The following is a 21,347-nucleotide window of genomic DNA, read 5'->3' as shown; positions in this document are numbered from 1 at the left end:
CAGGTGGTGTCAGTTAATCAGCAGGTTGTTACTGAAGGTCGGTTAAGAGAGGGAATACAACATAATTTTACTTGCTTTGTCTTCTCCACTGGATTCCCACTTCTTGACATAAGGACTGGTCTTACTTGTGGGTGTTTTTGTTTTACTCTTTAGTGTTTAGCACAGTGTCTAGCATGTAGTGAGTGCTCAATAAAAATTTTTGTTGAATGAATTGAATCCATGATCAGCATCAGAAGAGACTCTATGACCTCAAATGAATTCTGATCTTAAACATAATCTGCAGTATCTTTGCAAATACCAGAGTTGGTACAGTTATTGTGTAGAATTTATTCTTTGGTTTTCTCTTCTCCTTCCCTCAGTCTTTGAGCCTTTTTCTGCGCTGTGCTGAGTTTCTTCAATTTACTGTGTATTGCAAGCTACTTGTATTTACTGTCGCTCCAGTTTCCTGACAAAGATGCAAAAAAAAAAAAAAAAAAAAGGTGACAGTTCTGCTGCAATGGAGCTATGCACATAGAGAGATGAGATTCCTAGGAAAATACAAAGTAGTTCCTTAGTTCTCTATTCTAGAGCATATCCATTCCCAGGAACTGAAGTCTTCTGTTTCTTCACAGAGGAAATATGACAAAGGCAGTGGCTGTACAAGCTTCCTTCATGGGCCGCCCTCCCCACTGCCTCATCCAGTAAGCGGGAGCAACCACTTCTAGAGGTGAGCGGAGAGGGAGAACAATCTCCATCACCCATTTGATCCACCTAGCTGCAAAATTTTGGTTTTGAGAAACAGGTGAACAATTTGTATTACTGCTATAATGAAGAACGTTAAAACAAAACAAGCCTATATGTAAGAATGAATCCTCTGGCAATATAAATCATATTGTTTGATAGAAGCCTATAATCTGTATTTTCAAAGAAGCTCTTGTACTTGAACAATCCTTACAGTGATCCCAAGATGCTCTTTCTGTAGGCATTAAAAAAGTTATTTGTATGTGAACATTTGAGATGATTTTTTGTTTCCAGAACCAGGAGAAAAGTTCATCATTGTTTATTGAGCACTTACTTTGTGTCAGGTACTGTGTTAAATTCTAAATTTTTTGTTCAATTTTCATAGTGAACTTAGGATTTATCTCTATTTTACAGATGATTAAAATGAGAGGTCAATGGAGGGTAAATGACTTGTCCTCGGTCACACAAGCAGTATGTAGCAGCGTCAAATGATCCAAACCCAGAGCAGTCTAATTTCAATATTTAAACTCTTACTTCCTGACTGTTCTCTAGGGTCCTGTTCTGGTTTGCTAATGCTGCCGTTTTGCAAAGCACCAGAGATGGATTGGCTTTTATAAAGGGGATTTATTTGGTTACAAAGTTATAGTCTTAAGGCCATGAAGTCATAAAGTGTCTAAGGTAAGTCATCAACAACAGGGTACCTTCACTGAAGGATGGCCGATAGCGTCCGAAAACCTCTGTTAGCTGGGAAGGCATGTTGTTGGCATCTGCTTGCTCCCAGGTTGTGTTTCAAAATGGCATTCTCCAAAATGTCAGTGTCAGCTTCCAACGGCCATCTTCAAAATATGTCTCTCAGCTGCAGCAAACATCTGGGTCTGTGTGGGTCTTTTTAAAGTACTCCAGTGATTTAATCAAGGCCTATGCTAAATGGGCGTGGCCATACCTCCATGGGAACATTCAGTCAGAGGTCACACTCTAACCAAAGGTGTCACTCACAGTTGGGTCAGTTACATCTCCATGGAAACAACCTAATTCCAATATCCCATGAGATTGGATTAAAAGATCATGGCTTTTTCTTGGGGGACATAGTATTTCCAAACTGGCACAGGTCCCATCACAGATATTTGAACTTTAAAAACTATGAGTTTTTGGTGAGGGATCAGTGGCCAAGGATGACCTAGATTTTCTGAACATTGTCAGGAGTCAAGGTGATGCTCTGATCTGGCAGTTTTGGTCCCTACTCACAGAAAGCTTAAGATATGTTGCCATTGTTACTTAGGGGCAGGTCCCTCAAAAGAGACTGGTCTATATGTAAGGCTCTTTGCGTAGGCAAATAAACATTGAGCTCTTTTGATCATTCATTCACTCATTTGCTTATTCATTCATTCAGTAAATACATTTTTTTTTTCCCTTGACATCATATTTGAATGTTTTGGTTTCCAGGCTGAATTCATATTGTGTGTTTAGGAAGACAGTGAAAATTCTTTAAAGCTATTCTTACGTTCAACAGGGAAGAGCACAGGGTTTGATTCATACCTGTTGTTCAAACTGGCCTCATCTGGGGACAACCTCCTATGGTAACTTTTCTAGAATTTGGTACTGATAGGAATTAAAATTATAAAATCAGTACAATTGATTTCAATAGGAAATGAGTGTCTTTTATAGTCAAATAAATGACAATTGTTCACTCTTCTGGGAAATGACTCCTAAAATTGTAATCAACCAGCAGTCATTGATTAGCCTCTTTTACTGCATTATATTGCGGGATTAAAAACAGTCTCCTCTTATGACAAAAGCTTGTGAAGATAATACCATTTTCCCCTAATCTTCATTTCTTCTCCTTCCCCCCACTTTCTTATGATTAGTTTGAGTTATTTATTCAACACTTACTGAGAGTGTTATATACTAAGAACCATGCTAGCTTGTGACTATAGATACGAAAGACAACCTTGGCCTTCAGGAATCTCACAGTGTAGTAGGGAAGACAGAAAATAATAATACAGAATAATAAATGCTCTGGTGCTGTGAAATGGTCTTATGAGAACACAAAGGAGGGACAGCAAACCCAGCTGGCACAAGTGAGGTCAGGAAGACTTCCAGGATGGGATGATACTTGAATTGCATCTCAGAGGAAGAATAAGAGTAAAGGAGACAAGGAACTAAGATGGCGGCTAGCTGAGACAGGGCGAAAAAAACGCCTCCGTGAAAAGCACTAGCTAAAAACCAGAAAGTGACCTAGAATACCGGTTACAGCAATGCACCAACTGGCTGAGGGCTTCTAGCTCCAGAGGGGCCGTATACTTGGTGAAACCGGGAGTCGGCATTCTGAAACGAGTGAGTAAGCTGGCTGGAAGACCCGCTGCGCGTGGCGGGCTGGGGAAGCCAGGGTTCAGCGTATGGAGACCAGCTGGCTGTTTAAAAAAAAAAAAAAGGAGCGGCTCCAGTAGCAATTGTGGGAACCACGCAGAAAAACACAGCAAGAGGGGCTGGGCTGGCCTCTTGCTGTCTGGCCGGGAAGATAGCCCACAGCAGATACCCTTGGGTTCGGGGGAATGGAGGTGAGAGCCGGAAGCAGAAAGAAACCCCATGGCTAGCAGCTGGCCCCCCAGAGGGCTGGATAAACTCCTGCCCGGGGCCATGCCCACAGCCCAAAGCCCCGCCAGTTGTCCCGGAGCTGGGAAGGAGGAACTGTGTGAGGAGGAGGGGGCTGAGACGCCCGCTCGGCCATTTTTGCTTTGGGCTGGGAGTGCGCTGCCACACAGCCCGGCGGCCCGGGGCTTCCCTTGTGGGACGGCGCGCACTGATGACGTAGCACAGCCTTCCCTTGGCTGAGCTACTGGAGGAGCGCGGCTGGGAGGGGGGATCCTCTCGGAGAACACAGGGATGCTACGCTAAGTCCGGTGGTTTATGAATCAGCGAGAGTGAGAGGCTGGGGCTGAACTGAAATGAAGGCTTAGACTTGTGCGGCGGCCTTGAATCTCCGGGATCCTGGGGGATTTGAACATTAGAACTGCCCTTCCTCCCTGGCTACCCGTACACATGCCCCACATTCAGGGCGGACAGCTCCAGCAACACACCCAAACTGAATTCTCCAACTGAACCCACAAGAATCATTTCCCCACACAAAGCGGAAAAAAGGTTGAGAACTGACTCGAGGGATATAGGTGACTTACAGACGCCATCTGCTGGTTAGTTAGAGAAAGTGTACGTCACCAAACCGTGCTCCTGAAAAATTAGATCGATATCCCTTTTTCTTTACAACTTGAAAGAACCCCATCAAGCAAAACAAATGCCAAGAGGCCAAAAACAACAGAAAATCTTAATGCATATGATAAAACCAGAAGATATGGAGAATCCAACTCCAAACACACAAACCAAAATATCAGAAGATACAGTATACCTCGCAAAGTTAATCAAAGATCTACCAAGGAACGAAAACATGGCAAAGGATTTAAAGGACATCAAGAAGACCATGGCCCCGGATATAAGCTACATAAAGAAGACCCTAGAAGAGCATAAAGAAGACATAGCAAGAGTAAATAAAAAAAATAGAAGATCTTATGGAAATAAAAGAAACTGTTGGCCAAATTAAAAAGACTCTGGATATTCACAATACAAGACTAGAGGAAGCCGAACAACATCTCAGTGTCCTAGAAGCCCACAGAACAGAAAATGAAAGAACAAAGAAAGAATGGAGAAAAAAATCGAAAAAATGGAAATGGATCTCAGGGATACGATAGATAAAATAAAACGTCCAAACTTAAGACTCATTGGTGTCCCAGAAGGGGAAGAGAAGGGTAAAGGTCTAGAAAGGGTATTCAAAGAAATTGTTGGGGAAAACTTCCCCAACCTTCTATACAATATAAATACACAAAGCTTAAATGCCCAGCAAACTCCAAATAGAATAAATCCAAATAAACCCACTCTAAGACATATTCTGTTCAGACTGTCAAATACTGAAGAGAAGGAGCAAGTTCTGAAAGCAGCAAGAGAAAAGCAATTCACCACATACAAAGGAAACAACGTAAGATTAAGTAGTGACTACTCAGCAGCAACTATGGAGGCGAGAAGGCAGTGGCATGACATTATATTTAAAACTCTGAGAGAGAAAAATTTCCAACCAAGAATACTTTATCCAGCAAAACTCTCCGTCAAATTTGAGAGAGAGCTTAAATTTTTCACAGACAAACAAATGCTGAGAGACTTTGCCGATGAAAGACCTGCCCTACTTCAGATTCTGAGGGGAGCCCTGCTGGAGGAGAGACAGGGAAAGGAGAAAGAGATATAGAGAATTTTAACAGACATATATAGTACCTTACATCCCAAATCACCAGGACACTCACTTTTCTCTAGTGATCACAGATCTTTCTCAAGAAGGGACCATAAGTTGGGACATAAAACAAGCCTCAAGAAATTAAAAAAAAAAACAACATTGAATATACTCAAAGCACATTCTCCAACCACAATGGAATACAAATAGAAGTCAATAATTTTTGAACTGTAATTCTACTAGTTACTTTCTACATGATATAAAATGCACAAACTCTAAGGACAAATCAGTGATTTTGAACTCAGTGTAAAATATGTAATTTTAGACAACTATATAAAGGTGGGGGAATGAAGGAATATAGGAACATAGTTTATGTGTCCTATTGAAGTGAAGGTGGTATCAAAGAAAAACAAGATTGATATGGATTTAAGGGGTTAATTTTAAGCCCCACAGTAAACAGAAAGAAATTATCAGAGAACATAACCATAGAGATGAAAACTAGAGTTTGGGTTAAGAGAAACAGGGGAAGGGGCAATGGGGAGTTAAGAAATAAGTGTAGGGTTGCTGTTTGAGGTAAAGGGAAATTTCTAGTAATGGATGGTGGGAAAGAGCATTACAACATTCTAAACGTGATTAATCCTACTAATGAAAGGCTAGAGAGGGAGTGGAATGGGAAGATTTAGGCTGTATATATGTTTCCACAACTGAAGAAAAAAAAAAAAGTCAGTCTAACTAGATGACAGTTGAATACTAAGGATGAACTTGGATGGGACAGGAGGATAGAGGACAGGTGGCTCAAAGGGACACAGTTGAGACATAAGGAAAAGGAAATATAGAATGTAAGCTTTGTATCATTGTTGAATCTCTTGTACTTCTTAGCTGTGCTTAATGGGATTGCATGAAAGAATGTTCTTGTTCATGGGAAGTGTATACGTGAATTATAGTGAATGCTCAAGGATGTGTGCAGCTAACTCTCACATGTTCAGATGACAGAGCAATAGATGATGGATGATAGGGAGGGAGGGAAAGAAATAGCAACGTGACAGCAAGTTAAAGTTGGTGGATTGAGCTACCGGGGTAGGGACGGTCAGGGTATGATGGAATTCTGTGTATGGGGCTAGTATTGTTTTTGCAACTGTTCATATAACTTTGAATTTATTTAAAAAAAAAAAAAAAGAGTAAGGGAGACAAGGGAGGAAAGTGTCCTTGCAAAGAGACCGGTAAATAGCATGTCTAGTTTGGGAGATTGCAAAGTGTACTTTGGCATGGAATGAGCAAAGGTAAGTGATGGGGTTAGAGAAGGAGTGAGGGATCATCTCTTGACAGGCATTAGGTCACACTGAAGTGCTTAAACCATCCTGAACGTCATGGGAAACCACTGAAGAATTTTAAGCAGGGGAGGACTAACATGTTCAGATTTACTTTTTAGAAGATTACTATGACATCAGTGAGGTGATTTCAGGGGGTTACATTAAAGGTAGAAAGATATATTAGAAGGTTGTTGAAATACAGAAGAGAGAAAAAAATGAGGACTTGTAACTAAGGTGAGCTGGTAATGAGAATGGAGAATATGGGAGAGAGTCATAGACATTTAGGAAGTTGTGTGAAATTTAGAATTTAACAGTGTTTGGTAATGTTTATTGTAGCGGAGTGAAAAAGAGGACTCTAAGATGACTCCCACATTTTACATTTGTTGTATACTGGTGTCATTAGTCAGTAAGAGAATTAAAGTTGGAGGAACTGATTTGGTAAAGATGATGTTAGATTTATTTTTGGACATGTTGAATTTGAGATGCTAGTAAGACAGGTGAAGAGGACTAAGGCAGTAGGGATATTTTTATATCTGAAGCTTAGAAGAGAAGATTGGGCTGGGGGTGGTAGTAGCATATAAACTCGAGTTATCAGTCTATGGGTTATACGTCTCTTTCTTGCAGTTGTTTGATGAGTTCATAGTGTAAAGCAGATTTACTCTGAAGCAATCAAGCTTAGGCTTAAGTGCTCCTCACATTCATGGGCCTCTTCCAAGGCCTGGCCACAAGGCCATAGGGTTTTGTAAAATTCGCTAACTAAAGATATAGCTATGATTTGTCAATTTTTTTCTTTCTACTTTGACTTACCCTCTCTCATTCATCTTGTGTCCAGTGATATTGGAGTGGTCCAGGGCATTTTTGGGCTCCAGCTATGAGGAAGTTGATCTGGGTTTACATTCAGTTTGGGGTTAGTGGGATGTATAGATATCAGATATGGGATATCAATGTATAGTGCTTGCTAACCATCCCAGTGTTGGAATGACTTCCAGACATATTCCTGCCCACTGTGCCAATTCACCCAGTGTTGTGACACAAAGGTACGGGGTCAGTGTATCAAATGTGAATGTGTCCTAACTCATCTGGCATTGGAATCATGGGATTAGAAGTGGAGGAAATGTATGAAGCCAGAAACCAGTTGGTAGAAAATTTTCCACTTATCTGATACTGTCTTAGCCTGAAAGCTAGCCTAAGGGAAAGGCTTGCGTACAGGGAGTTTATTTGGAATGTGATCCCAGAGAGTAGCATTTCAGGAAAAGGGAAGTGAAATGGGAAGGAGGCAAAGAAAATTCAAGGATGTGATAGTGCATTGACTGGCAGCAGGTGTTCAATCCCACTAGGACTTTTTGAGGAGCCATTTGAAATGCTCTCAGAATTGTCTGCTCAAGGACAAAAGGGGAGATATTTGTCCCACAGGTAGTAGCTCCTCCTCATTTCTGGGTTACATATGCATAATTGCAGAGTAGATTTCAAGAAAAGTGCGATGTAGGAAATGAGAGGCACATTGAGCTGGACTGATGAGACCATGTCTGATTGTACGAGAATGGAGCTATCAAAGCTTGCTTGGAACTGGTCGCTGCAGCAGTGGGACCCAGAGGATTTTGAAGTGGTGCTTAGAGGTGTCTAATACCAATATTAATTAATAATGCAGTGTATGCAATTATAAATCTACCACTTTTTCCTTTTTTGTTGAGAACCAAATAGATTAAATAAATCAGAATTAAGAATTACTCTGTAGGGCACTATCTTGTAACAGTCCTACAATCAAATTTTGATCGACATGCCACTGTTAGCTATTTCCTTCCATAATTTTTTTATGTATATACAATTAATACAAAAGGGGTCATGCTATATATAATATTCTACAGTTTTTTTTTCCTAGTAATGTGTTCTGGGTACCTTTTCATAACAATTTATGTAGATCTACTTTGATACTTTTTAATAGCTGCATAGTATTCCATTTATGGAAGTACTAAAATTTATTTAACTGGACTTCAATTGATGGAAATTTCGATGGCGATTTTTTTCCTAATAGACATAAAAAAACCTCTTTTGTTCATAAACATTTTTAAGAGATACTGGGGGAAGGGAAGATAGATATTAGGAATAGTGGGAGGGAATTGTGAAAGAATTTAGAATAGAAAAAAAATTTTGTCATCTGATTTTATCTTTTTTTCTCCTCTGTAATAACAATGAAGTGTTTAAAGTGTCTGAGGTGTCTGGGGACAAGAAACAGAAGAGTAAAATGCTAGGGCTTCTTTTATCCCAGGACAATAAGGAAAACCTCAAAGTATTTTTGCCCTTTTCATTATATTTTCAAGTTTATTATTTGCATGAAATCCACAGAAGGGATTAGTAATCTGGTAAGAATTTGAGTGAGATGAATTTTCAATTTTCCTTCCAACTTCAGTATTCATGATGTTTTAATAATTTTGATAGCTCTTTTCCTTCATATTACTTGATTATTAACTAAGAGCAACTCCACCTCCTTGTTCCAAATTGGGGTCTTCAGGAAGGACTTCCTGGAAAGAGGAGGCTTGAGGGAGAAAAGGAGATAATAGGTCTTTCTTCTTTTTACAAAACCAACTACTAGTTTCCCCGTTGAGAAGGTTAAAAAAGAACTGATAACCACTCCTTAAAATGCTTGCTACTAAAGCAAATGTATGGTATGGTTTGTTCTGCAGTATATGTATTTTTTAGCATATTGTCTAGGCTTAGGTAATTTTTGTTCTCTCTGAATCTCACAAGACCATTTTTGTTACTGATCTTGTTTATTTGTGTTATAGAAATCATCCGAGAAATTAGTTTAATTGAAAATAAGAAGCTTAGATCACAAAAACAAAGTTGTAATGATTGTTGGTCCAAAAATTAAGACATATAAGGAAAGGAACAGAGGAGCAAATCATAAAAATAAAACACTAAAATTTGGCTTTAGCAGGGAAGTATATTCCTTTTTAAAAAATCTCTCCCTATAATTATCGGTTATGTTGAACTATTACTAATCTGTTAGACTGTTACCTAACAAGTATAGTCCGTCCTTATTTACCATCCTCATGAAGGATACAAGTCTGAAAGAAAGACAGAAATAGACTCATTGGTTCCAAAATAAACCCCTCAGTTCTGTAGAAGAACTACCTGTCTCTTGGGAAAGATGAGGTTCCCATCATCTCAGCCTGAAAGCCATCTTTTGTCCTAGCCATGTTGTCCACTCCTGACCATTTACTAGGAAAACATTCCAGTAAGTGTACAGTGAGTGTTACAGACCACCAAAAAAGATGAAGCAGAGATGCCCGGCGTGCCTCACTATTTATAAGAAAATATTTCCCCAAAAGATGGGAAAATCCAAGTCTTTAAATACTCTGGGAGAGAGGATTAAAGGGAAAAAAAAAAACCTCTTGAGTTTCTGTTCTGTTGATTCATGAGATTTTCTCACAGGTCATTTGGATGAGCCATTAAGCAAGTCACACAATGACTGGAATCTTACATTAATTGCCTCACTTTGAATTTCTGGCTAAAGTATCTGGCAGCAAGACTAGAGAAAAAAACAAAAATGGGGAACAAGCTAAAGGTGGTGTGGGAATGTGAGCCCATCCATAGTTTGTGGCCTGGAATCCTAACTTAGTAGGGAGGGCTTGTCTTTGATAAGGTAGTCTGCTTGGATGGATAGAAGTAAATGATTTGGCTTCTTGCCTTTTAAACACAACCACAGTTTAGTCTAGGTTAACTTTTTGTTTTAAAAAGTTAACAGGCATACTTGCTATGTCTGTCTGCGATTTCCATCAGGAAGTTCATTGAGCAGGTCTCTCTGGGACAGCACACTCACATAGCTTGACTGCATAGTGAGGATCAGTTGTTCATGAGTTTGGAAAATGAAAACTTAGTTTAATCCTAGTTTTTTTTAAATATCTGCTTTCTAAATCTCTTTTGAGATGTGGATCCTGGGTATATTAGTCAGGGTTAAACTAGAGAAGCAGAACTAGTAGGAGATTATATCTACATCTATATGTACATCTACACAGATACCTACCTAAATACACCCATACCCCTATCTACCTGCCTACACACACAGACACACCTACCTACCTACAGACACACCTACCTACATATACACAACAGACACATCTACCTACCTGCATACCCACACCGCTACCTACCTACATACACACCCACACCCCTACCTATCTACGTACACACCTACCTATGTGCACACCCACACGCCTACTTACCTATGTGTACACGCACACACACATACCCTTACATATATACGTAAAGGGACTTATTATAAGGAACTGGCTTATCTGGTGGAGATGCTCTATGAAAGTTCAAAGTCAGTTGGCAGGCTGCCAAGAAGGGAAGATCATGAACAGGTGGAAACCCCACAGGCATGGGCTGAAGCAGTTGTCCACAGGTAGGATTTCTTCTCTCCCCCTGACAATCTTTGCCTTGTTTTTTTTTTTTTTAAATTCTGTTTTATTGAGATATTTTCACATATCATACAGTCATCCATGGTGTACAATCAGCTGTTCACAGTACCATCTTATAGTTGTGCATTCATCACCCAAATGCCTTGCTTTTAAGGTCATCCGACTAATTAAGTCAGGCCTCCCCAGGATGATGTCCCGTACTTGAAATCAACTGATTAGGGACTTTAATTACATTTGCAAAATCACTTCTTGGCAGAATCTAGATTAGTGTATAATTGAACTACTGGGAACTGTTGCGTATCCAAGTTGATATATTAGTAAGCTATCACATTGAGGGAAGCCAAGGAAGAGCTGCCTGGAAAGTAATAATTCTACAAAGGTACCTCTGCAGAAACTTATTAAATACACAAGGCCAGTGTCTCTGCTGTTTTCTAGAAACAGTCCTGTCTGAGCATTCACAGTTACGTTACTTTGCTCCATTTGCCTCAACCAAGGAAGCATGGTTAATTTATCTTGTCAGGATTGGACCCTGTTCAGGTTTGCTAATGCTGCTGTTATGCCAAATACCAGAAATGGATTGACTTTTATAAAGGGAGTTTATTTGGTTACAAATTTACAGTCTGAAGCCCATGGAAATGTCCAAAGTAAGGCTTCAACACAAGTATACCTTCACTGAAGGAAGGCCAGCGGCGTCTGGAAAATCTGTTAGCTGCGAAGGCACGTGGCTGGCATCTGCTGATCCCAGGTTGTATTCCAGCTCCTCTCTCAGCTCCTGTGCATTCTTCAAAATGTTGCTCTTGGGGTGTTTTGTCTTCTCTTAGCTCCTCCAGAGCAAAGTGTCAGCAAAAGTCTGCTTTCAACGGTCATCTCCAAAATGTCTCTCTTGGCTGTAGCAGCGAGCTCCTTCTGTCTGTGAGCTCTTTTATAGGCCTCCAGTGATTTAATTAAGACCCATGTTGAATGTGTGGTGCCACACCTCCATGGAAATAATCCAGTCAAAGTTATTACCCACAGTTGGGTGAGTCACACCTCCATGGAAACAACCCAATCCAAAGATTCCAACCTAATCAACACTAATACATCTGCCCTCACAAGACAGCATTAAAGAACATGGTGTTTTGGGGGACATAATACATCCAAACCAGCACAGACCCCAATCTTGGGGGTTTTCCAAAGTTGAACATAAAACAGATTTTTGTTGAGTGAAAAATGTTTTCCTATTGCCATTTGTGAGATTTTTTTTTTTTTTAATTTAAAAATTTAAAAGCTAAAGCTTAAGAGCCACTGTCAATAGAATACCAAGCACTTATTTCACCAGAGAAGCTATTAAAATGATCAGTTTTGGGGAGTGCATGGGGAGGTGAGTGTGGCTATAAAAGGGCCTCAGGAGGGATCCATGTGTTGATGGAAACTTTCTGTATCTTGTCAATATCCTGGTTGTGCTATTGTGCTATCGTACTACAGTTTTACAAGTTCTTGCCATTGTGGGAAACTGGGTAAAAGTGCACAGGTCTCTCTGTTATTTCTTACAGCTGCATGTTAATGCCAGCAATCTCAGCATAGAAAGTTCAATTAAAAAAGGATCCATTTTGCAAAACAAAGAATCCTTTCATAATGTGAATAATCATTTTCTGATTCATCTCTTTAAAAATAATCATGTTTTCTTAAGGTGGTAGACATCTATATATACTTAGCCCTGTGCTTGGTATCCATATTCATTGTATCTTTGATGAGTGGAAGAAGGTATGCCTGGTGAGAAAAGTATAGGTGACTGTTGAGTGTAGTTGAATTGGGAATCAGAAGACTTTGCTTTATTAGGCTCTATCATTTACTAGCCATTGGTTTTGGACAAGTCTTACAACCACTCAACTTAAGTTTCCTTTTCTGCAAATGCAGATAACACTACCTGGGCCTGTTTTACTTTCAGGGTTTTTATTTGATTCTATCCAGCAAAGATTTATTAAATGCCTACAGTGTGTTAGGTATTAGAGATGCCATTCTGGGCATATGTAAGGGTCCAGTGGTGTACGTGAAGGGGGGCTTCGGCTTCATAACAGTTATCTTTCTAACTTTTAACAGGGGATTCTTGGACCCTGACTGAAAGTGCTTTTTACCTCTTGGTGTGTCTCTTGAATTTTACTAATGATGGTTTCATTTCCCCGGGAAGAGGACCAACTCTGATCACATGTCTCTATGTCTGAATCAGCACATATTCATAATTTGAAGAATCTGAATTGGTGCAGTTTTGTGTGTGCATATTTAGAATCATATATAGTTTACAGAAAGCCTTGCTTGTCATTCACTTCTAGATTCTTTGATATAAGTGGGAAAGTTTGCTGCCTTAAAGTTGTTTAACAAAAGTTTATTGAATACTTAGTATGTGCATGCCATATAGTCCCTGAACTCAGTGAGGTTACAGATACATAAATAACTGTAATACAGGTAATGTGGTATATTCATAGAAAAGAAAAGAATTTGATTGAGAAACATTAAATTATTTGTATTTAGCAGCTTTGTACTGTAGCTCTATTTGGAATATCAGTGTTTTGTTATCTGGTGAATTTGAAGTCATGTCCCAGGGACAGCATGGTAGATGTTTTAAAAATAGTGGTAAAAATCAAGGTAGGTGTGTATGGGTGTATGTGTGTAGAAAAAAACTGCTGTTAACTGTCTACTCTGGTACCCCTAGGCAGTGTGCATGGGATAGAGTTCATTTGCTGTTTTTCCCCCCAACATTGTACAGTTTTTAATTGTTTAAAATTTTACAACAAGCATGTTAATGTTTTAATATAAAAATTTTTGTGAAAATAAAGGTCAAATTCTGTGATAAAATATTGGGCATCCTGTAAAAAGATGTCTTCATTCTGTAATGATGATGGCTGAGAGAAGACATGATTATAGCTTTGAAAATAAGTCAGACAAAACCTAAAATATTTTAAGTTCAGAGGAAACCTCTAGATATGTGCAGGAGATAGTTTTAGGACAAATGCAATATTTTAAACCAGAAAGTTGTGTAGATTGACAATAAATATATGTTGAAAGAAGGATTTAGATAAAATTTCACATTCATTCATTCAACAAATCTTTGTATGCCTTCAGTATGCCTGGCAGGTGTCTACAGTTTAAATATGTTTCAGGAACTTTCCTAAATACGTAAATGTTGATGTCTTTAAAGGCAGCCATACCCTTCCCCAAATCTCTGTTGGTACACTGCCAAAATCTGAAAACCAGATGTATTGATTTGACTCAGTGTATGATATTTTTAATCCTATTACATGGATACTTTTATTGAGAAGTGAAATTCAACCAATCAACAAGAATTAAATAGTAGCACTTTAAAAATACCTACAAATGTAATTCTTTTCAACATTAATTGGTCCTAAAAGAGATTTTTCAACTTAAATCTTTTCTCTTTTTCATGTATTTCTCTCTTGGGGTTATAGAATAAGAAATTACAATGAAGAATGGGAAGGTGGGACCAAACTTAGTTTAAAACAGATGTTCTATAGAGAACACAAGGAAGCCTGGGACAGTAAGAAAGGTTTCTCTGGGGAGGAGTATTGAGGAACTGGACCTGGTCAACCTGGCCTCGATGCTCTGACTCCTGCTGCTTCCCACACTGTACCAAGGACCGTTCAGTCTCGCATCTACCTCAAAACACAAGAGTCCCTTGAGATCTGTCACCTCAATGAGCAGCTGCCTCCCTTCTTTCAGAGTAGTTTGGGTGGCCAAAGAGCCAATGCCTTGAAAGCAGAATAAATTCAGCATTCTATCCAGGAAATGATCCTATTAGGAAATACTGTCTGTATCAAATAAACCTGTACCCTCACCAAAATGACTTAAAAATTTTTTTAGGAGACCAGTAAATCTCGCAGGCAGTCATGCAGTGGAGGCCTAAGTGGGTGGGAGTAAGGTTGTGCTGGCCTCGAGGGCCCCTCATGCCTGGAGTGGAGGAGCTTTCCTGCTAGGGAGACTTTGGCCACCCCACTTACTGTCAGCCAGTGGAACTTTTGGAAGTAGTAAAGTTTTTGGTAAAAGGGGGCTTTTGTCTCCCAGAATAGCAACAGTTATCATCAGTTAAAACCAGTGATTTCTATATACAGCAAATGCTTCTATATATATACCCATGTATTATTTATATAGTACTATTTTAAGATCTGTGTCACATTTTTCTGGTGTGTTTTATGGTGGGAAAGTTCAATTGGAAAAAATGTACTTAGCTCTGGTAGGGATGGTAAGGTAAAATAAGTGCTTTTTTTTTTTTTAACATGAAGTTTGTTATTTTGTTTTCATTTTAGCTTTAAACAGTACAGAAATAGCTAGGCGATAGCTCCCCAGTGAGATTGTATTGCATCACCTTAAGCAGGTTTAACCATTGTAGCTCATATTATAATATTACCATATTAGTTGGTAGAAGGCCTGCAAGGCCTGTATGTATTCATTTTAAAAAATCTGTGAGAAAATGGCTTTATGTGTTTCTGTTATGCAGTTTATAATTGAGGGTGTATTTTAATTTTAATTTTGCAGCTGTTGATTTGATGGGGGAAATGGGTAAGAAAAACACCTGCCTACTATTGAGACTAATGAGGCTGTAGGGACCCATGCACTCCCAGAGCCCAAGAGTGGCAGTGACAGGGCAGTGAGTGAGAAGGGGTGGGGGATACTGCAATTGCTGCCCCTTCCCCTGAGGATAAGCTCCTTCCTACCTGTTCTGCGTGGTGGGTGGGTGTCAAGCCAGGTGCTGTGGGAGATGTGTGAGAAACAAGGAGCTTTCACTCTAGCAGGGGACAGAGCACAAACCTTAATTTAAGGCAGAAAGAGACACATGCCTTACGAGAAATTCAGATAACGCCATGGGAATTCAGAAAGGTGAAAGTCATTTCTACCTTTGGGGAATAGAATAGGCTTCCTGGTAAAGGTGAGAGTTGAGTTATAAATTAAGGGCAACATTACAATGGATTAAACAGAGGTAAAAGGATCAGGATAGCAAGGAGAGCGTTGCTCACTGGGGAAGGGAGAAGTAAAGCCCAAGAGGTTGTGATTGGAGAAAATCAAGTCGTTTGATTGGCTGGACTGTGAGCGCGTAAGAAGATTATTGAGATCAAAGGAAGGAATGCTAAGGGGTTGGGGAGCAGGTTATGTTGGCCTTTGAACCACCACCCTAAGAAAAGTCCTCTTAATTTGTTAGTTGATGGGAAATGGAGCACTTTTAAGCAATGGAATGCTATGATTGTGTTGTGGTTTAGTAAGTTTTAGCTTTGAGTATATAGGAGTAGGGAAGAGACTGGAGTGGACAGACCAGATAAATAATTTAGAAGTAAGGTAATTTCGTCTAGGGTAAGAGAGAAGTGAGGATGAGCTGTAGAGAAAGAATGAGCAGGATTTGGGGGATGCTAGCATTAGGATACAAGGGATTAGAGTCAAGGAGAATTCTGAGATTTCCTGATGACTAGAATGATACTGAGAATAGAAACAGGAAACTCAGGAGATAGTGCTGGTTTTCTGGGGTTGAGCTTGATTTTATGCTTTTTGAGGTTCTGGTAGGATGTTTAGGTAGAATTTTTTGTTCTTGTTCCACTGTTTTATGGTGTCCCCTTTAAAAACAGAAAAGCTACCTATTGCAAGCTACAGGCTATAGTTAACAGTAATACTTTAATCTTTTATATACAGTAACTGGTGTGCCACACCAATATTAGGGGTCAATAATAGGGGGAGAGAAGGGATATGGGGTGTTTTGGGTTTTCTTTTTTGTGTTTCTATCTGATAATTTTATTTTTGGAGCAGTGAAAACTAAAATTGAGTGTGATGATTGCACAACTAGGTGATAATATGAGATATTGATTGTGTACTTTGGGTGGAATATATGATAAATTAATATATCTCAATAAAATCTGAAAAAAATATATTACATTGGGCAGGCCAATCATAGAATGGGAGAATCATTTGCGTGTTAGCACTAAAATGCTTATTAACTACCCTTATGGGAGGTTGGCCTTTCTCATATTTCAAGCTTTGCTTGATACTGTGTGAAGTAGGGTTGGAACTAAAGGGAGGAATGCATTTAGGACCCGCCAATTATCCTCTGTAATTTTTCCTAAAGTTTAATTATGAGTATTTCCAAACACACAGACAAGTTTATAGAATAGTATAGTGAATACCCATATATCTACACCAATATTCTTCAGTTAACATTCTGCTGTATTTGATGCATCACATATCTATCCATTGGTCTATCCATTTATCCATCAATCCTTTGTATGTTTTAATGTAATCAAAAATAAGTTGCAGACATCAGTATTCATCACCCAAACATTTCAGCATGCCTACCATTAACTGGAGTTCAATATATGTTTTTTTGCCAGTAAAATTTACATACATTGAATTGCACGAATGTTAGGTGTTCCATCCTGAGTTTTGAAAATTCATACACCTGGATAACTCAAATCCCTATCAAAATTAGAAGATGCAAAAAGCTCCCTTATGACCTTTCCCATCAATTTCCACTGTCGACAATCTCAGAGACATCTACTGTGTTGATTATTTTTGCCATGTATTATTTTGCCTGTTCTAGAAATTCATATAAATGAGACACTCAGTATGACCTCTTTTGAATAAAGCATCTTTACACAGCATAATAGTATTTAGGTTTATCCATGTTGTTGCACAAATCAGTTCATTCTTTATATTGCTGAGAGGTATGCAGTTTTTTGATTACACCACAGTTTGATTTCCCATTCTCTTATTGATGAGCACTAGATGGTAACCAAAGTTTTGCTATTATGAATAAAACTATAATGACATTGTACAAGGAAAAAAATAAAAAGCCAGGAAGCTGACAAGTGCTGCTTGTCACCATTTACATTTAACAGGATCTCAGAATTCTAACATTCTTGAACCGGAAGGGACCTCAGAGATCATCCAGCACAACTTCACCTACCGTATCATTGGCAACATCTGCTTAGACATCACCAGGGATTGGATTTTGCTGACCCACAGAGCAACATAACCCAGCCCTGGGTTGATTGTTAGCATTTTCTTTTATATATTAAGATAACATTTACCTTCTCATGACCTCTAACCATGGAATCATGTTCTGCCTTCAGGAAATAAGTAAAGAGAATAGAGCTAAACCTTCACCCATCTAATAGCTTTGACATTTACTTCAACAACACTGTCAGCTTCTTTTGTGTTGTGCTAGACTTGGCAGGGGCTGAGGGATGGGTATGAGGAATAATATAAAGATAAGTAAAAGAGAGGCCCTGTCGAGGAGTGTATAATCTAATCAGGAAGATAGTTAACCTTGTGCTAAACTGAGGTCTAAGGGTACAGGTAACAAGTTGTTGGATCTAGGAGGCACAAAAACCAGGTGATTGCCTTTCAGTTCAGACATTTGAAGACTATAGTCATGTCTCTTTCCTGCCCAGGTTTCTCTCTCTTCTAGCTAAAAATTTCTCTGGTTTCTTTAATTGTGCTTCATGTGACATGGTTTATGCATCTTTTAGTATCTTGGTGGTTCTCTTCGGTATGCATTTCAGTTTGCCTCTTGTAACATGCAGGACCTAGACCTGAACACAGTATTCTAGATATTACTAAATACAGTTGTCTTTATTCTGAATCAGTGGTCTTATTGTGAAGTTGTACTGCCACTCATTCATCATGAGATAATACATTGCTGGACTACTATGTGATCTCTTTATCCTTTAGGGACCTACTATCAACCAAGAGTAGGGGTTGGAGTTGGGGAGAGGAAGCCCTACAGGAGAGACCATAAGTAGGGCTGTATTCACCTTGGATCCTGAGGTCTGCTTAACTTACTGGTCCGCTTCTCTTATCACTCTCTGTTACCTGTTCCCTGCTCCTTGCTCCCACCCCCAGCTTCCTGCCTCATTCACTCCTGTAGGCCATGGTTACTGTGTTTCTGCTCTGAATTCTCTTGGCCCTTCTGTTTGATTCCTCAGGCAGGTCATCCATGCTTGCCTCTTCCAGCCTCACCTGCCACTCGGTACCTCAACTGTGCCCTAACTTATCCCTGAACTCTCCTGCCTCCTTAGTGGAACTTGGCTTTCTCCTCACAGTACCTTTCTGCTTGTGCCTCCAATGGAGTCCTCTTCTTCTAATCTCCTTAACTCAAGGAGGCTGACAAGAAGGGCTTTATATGTTCTTCTTGCTGTCAATACCATCCACACATTCTCTCTTCTCCCTCCCAGTCCTCACTGATTCCAACCCACTTCTAGGACCCTCACTTCTTCAGAGTCTTTGATAATTTCAGCACATGGCCAATACTCCATCTCCACTCCATTTCTTAAGTAGACATTTGTGGATGACCTCCTGTGGCAGAAGGAATGTGCTTAAAGCTGTGAGCAATACAAAAGTGGATAAGACACTGTTTCTTCTCACAAGAAGGATAAAACATGTACATCTGATAATTATAATACGAAGTAGAAAATCATATATAGTTTAAGAAAGAGATAGACGTGTTCTGAGAATTAAGACTAGCTGGGAGAAGAGTATTGAATGCAGAAGGGGCAATATGAACAAGGGCATGAGTCTGGGAAGGCATGGGTGTAAAATACAGATAGCAAGTTTGTCTGGAGGGTATAGTTATATGATGGGAAGGAGTAAATTTAAAGAAGTTGTGAGTCATAGGGTTTAACAATTCATTGGAGTTAAAGAGTGAGGGAGAGAGCTAAAATTTTTAAGACAGTACCAAGTTGGCCAGGATGTGAAGCAGCTAAACTCTCAAACATTGCTGGGAGTGTAAATTGGTCCAAACACTTTAGAAAACTGTTAATATCTACTAAAGTTAAATATTCACCTACCCTGTGACTGAGTGATCCCATTCCTAGGGTATACCCAAGAGAAATCAGTACATTTGTCCCCCAAAATGCATGTACCAGAGTGTTCACAGCAGCTTTCTTCATAGTAGCCTCAAACTGGAATAATCTACACATCCATTAACAGGAGGATAGATAAATAGTGGTAAATTTATCCAGTGGAATAATACATGGCAATAAGAAAAGAACAAACTGTGATCACACAACAGCATGGATGAATATCAAACACAATAGAGTTATATGATTTATTATTCCATTTATAGAATGTTCCAAGGATATGCAAAACTAATCTATGGTGATTGAAGTCAAAGTAGTGGTTATATTGTGCTGTGCATTTTATGCACTTTACTGTATGTGTGTATGTATGTGTATATTCTTCAATAAGAAAAGGGAAAAAAAGGGTGGGGAGGAATGAGGGAGAGAAGAGACAAAGATGATTTCAGGGTTTTAAGCCTGATGATTAGAAATGTAGTAGTGTTATTTCTAGAGGTGCAGACTCAAAGAGGGAAACATTATTTTGGGGGAGGAAGTTCCCCTATAGACAAGTTGCATTCTGTCCTAATGACTTAAGCCTTTCCTCTCTGGTTCAGGTTCCCTGGCAGAAACAGGACAGTTTGTGTCTCCTTGTTAGAAGCAGGAAGGGCTATGGTGGAAGTGACCCTGGACAGGGACTCCAGAGCCCTTGGGCATGTCATCTAAACTGTAATCTTCAGATTCTTCATCTATGACCTTTCTTTTCTTGAGCATCTTTTGTCACCAAAATCGTCTTTCACAACCTTTTCACTGCATTTGATACTTTTGGCTAATCTCTACCAATTAACTGTTTTTTTAATTTGGCTTCCAAGACATCATTCGCTTTATTCTCTTTACCCCACTGATCACACTGCAGTCCCCCTTTTGGTTATAACTCAGTTTCCCAACCTATAAAACTTTGGCACACCTCAGGACTCAGTGCTTGGATCTCTTTTCCACTTCCACTCCCTGGGTGGTCTTACTCGGTTTCTGGCTTTCACTACCATCTATGTAGTGATGGCTCCCAACTTTTGGTCTGTAGCCCACATCTCTCTTTCTCTCTTGAATCTTGGACTCACGGATCTAACTGCCTATTTGACATTTCCATTAGGATGGAAGTTCTCAAACCTATCGTGTCTAAAGCTGAATAGATTTCTCTGTTACAAACTTGTCCCTTCCACAGACCTCCTCAGTAAACAAGTCTGTCCTTCCAGTTGTTCAGGCCAAAACCTCAGTCAGCCTTGAATCTTCTCTTTCTCTCCTGCCCCCATATTCAATCCATCAGCAAATCCTGTTGATGCTTCCTAAAATATGTATCCAGAATCCAAGTACTTTTCATCACCTAGTGCGAGCCACCATCCTCTCATTTGGATTACTGAAATAGCTTTCTAACTGTGTTTCCCTGCTTCTGCCCTTTCCCACTGCCATCCCCTTCCCACCAGCAGCCAGAGTGAGCTTTTTAAAATGACACTCGTCTGCATAGAACCTTCCAGTGAGTGACTTCCCACTTCACTCAGAGCGAAGGCTGAAGTCTTAATAACAGTTACACGATCTGCACCTCCCAGCACACACACCCCTTATCTTTACCCCTTTCCTTCTTGCTCACTCTGTTCATCCACACTGGGCTCCTTGCTTTTTCTCATGCATATCAAGCTTCTCCCTCTTCAGGGCCTTTGCTGTTCCCTCCACCTGGAACATCCCACCTAGCCCCATATCTGTGTGGTTTGGCTCCTTCATGTCCTTCGACTTTGCTCAACTGTCACCTTACCATCCTATGTTA

The 21,347-nt window shown here is 39.6% G+C and overlaps 1 protein-coding gene across 4 annotated transcripts in view; it reads left to right on the top strand.

The window, feature by feature from the left end:
• CNNM2 (cyclin and CBS domain divalent metal cation transport mediator 2) overlaps nt 1-21,347 on the top strand; it is a 152,047-nt gene that overhangs the window by 96,070 nt on the left and 34,630 nt on the right. The window contains exon 2 of one of the 4 annotated variants that reach the window (XM_037805075.1): nt 612-708. The exons of the other annotated variants lie outside the window; for them this stretch is intronic. Coding sequence (XP_037661003.1) covers nt 612-622 — 11 coding nt within the window. The 3' untranslated portion in view covers nt 623-708. Of the gene's footprint in view, nt 1-611; nt 709-21,347 lie in introns of those variants that run through there. 4 annotated transcript variants of the gene reach the window in all.

Source organism: Choloepus didactylus, chromosome 15 (assembly GCF_015220235.1).
Source record: "Choloepus didactylus isolate mChoDid1 chromosome 15, mChoDid1.pri, whole genome shotgun sequence".
Lineage (NCBI taxonomy): Eukaryota > Metazoa > Chordata > Mammalia > Pilosa > Megalonychidae > Choloepus > Choloepus didactylus.
Note: the sequence above shows the minus strand (reverse complement) of the source record. Positions and strands in the feature narration are given on the sequence as shown.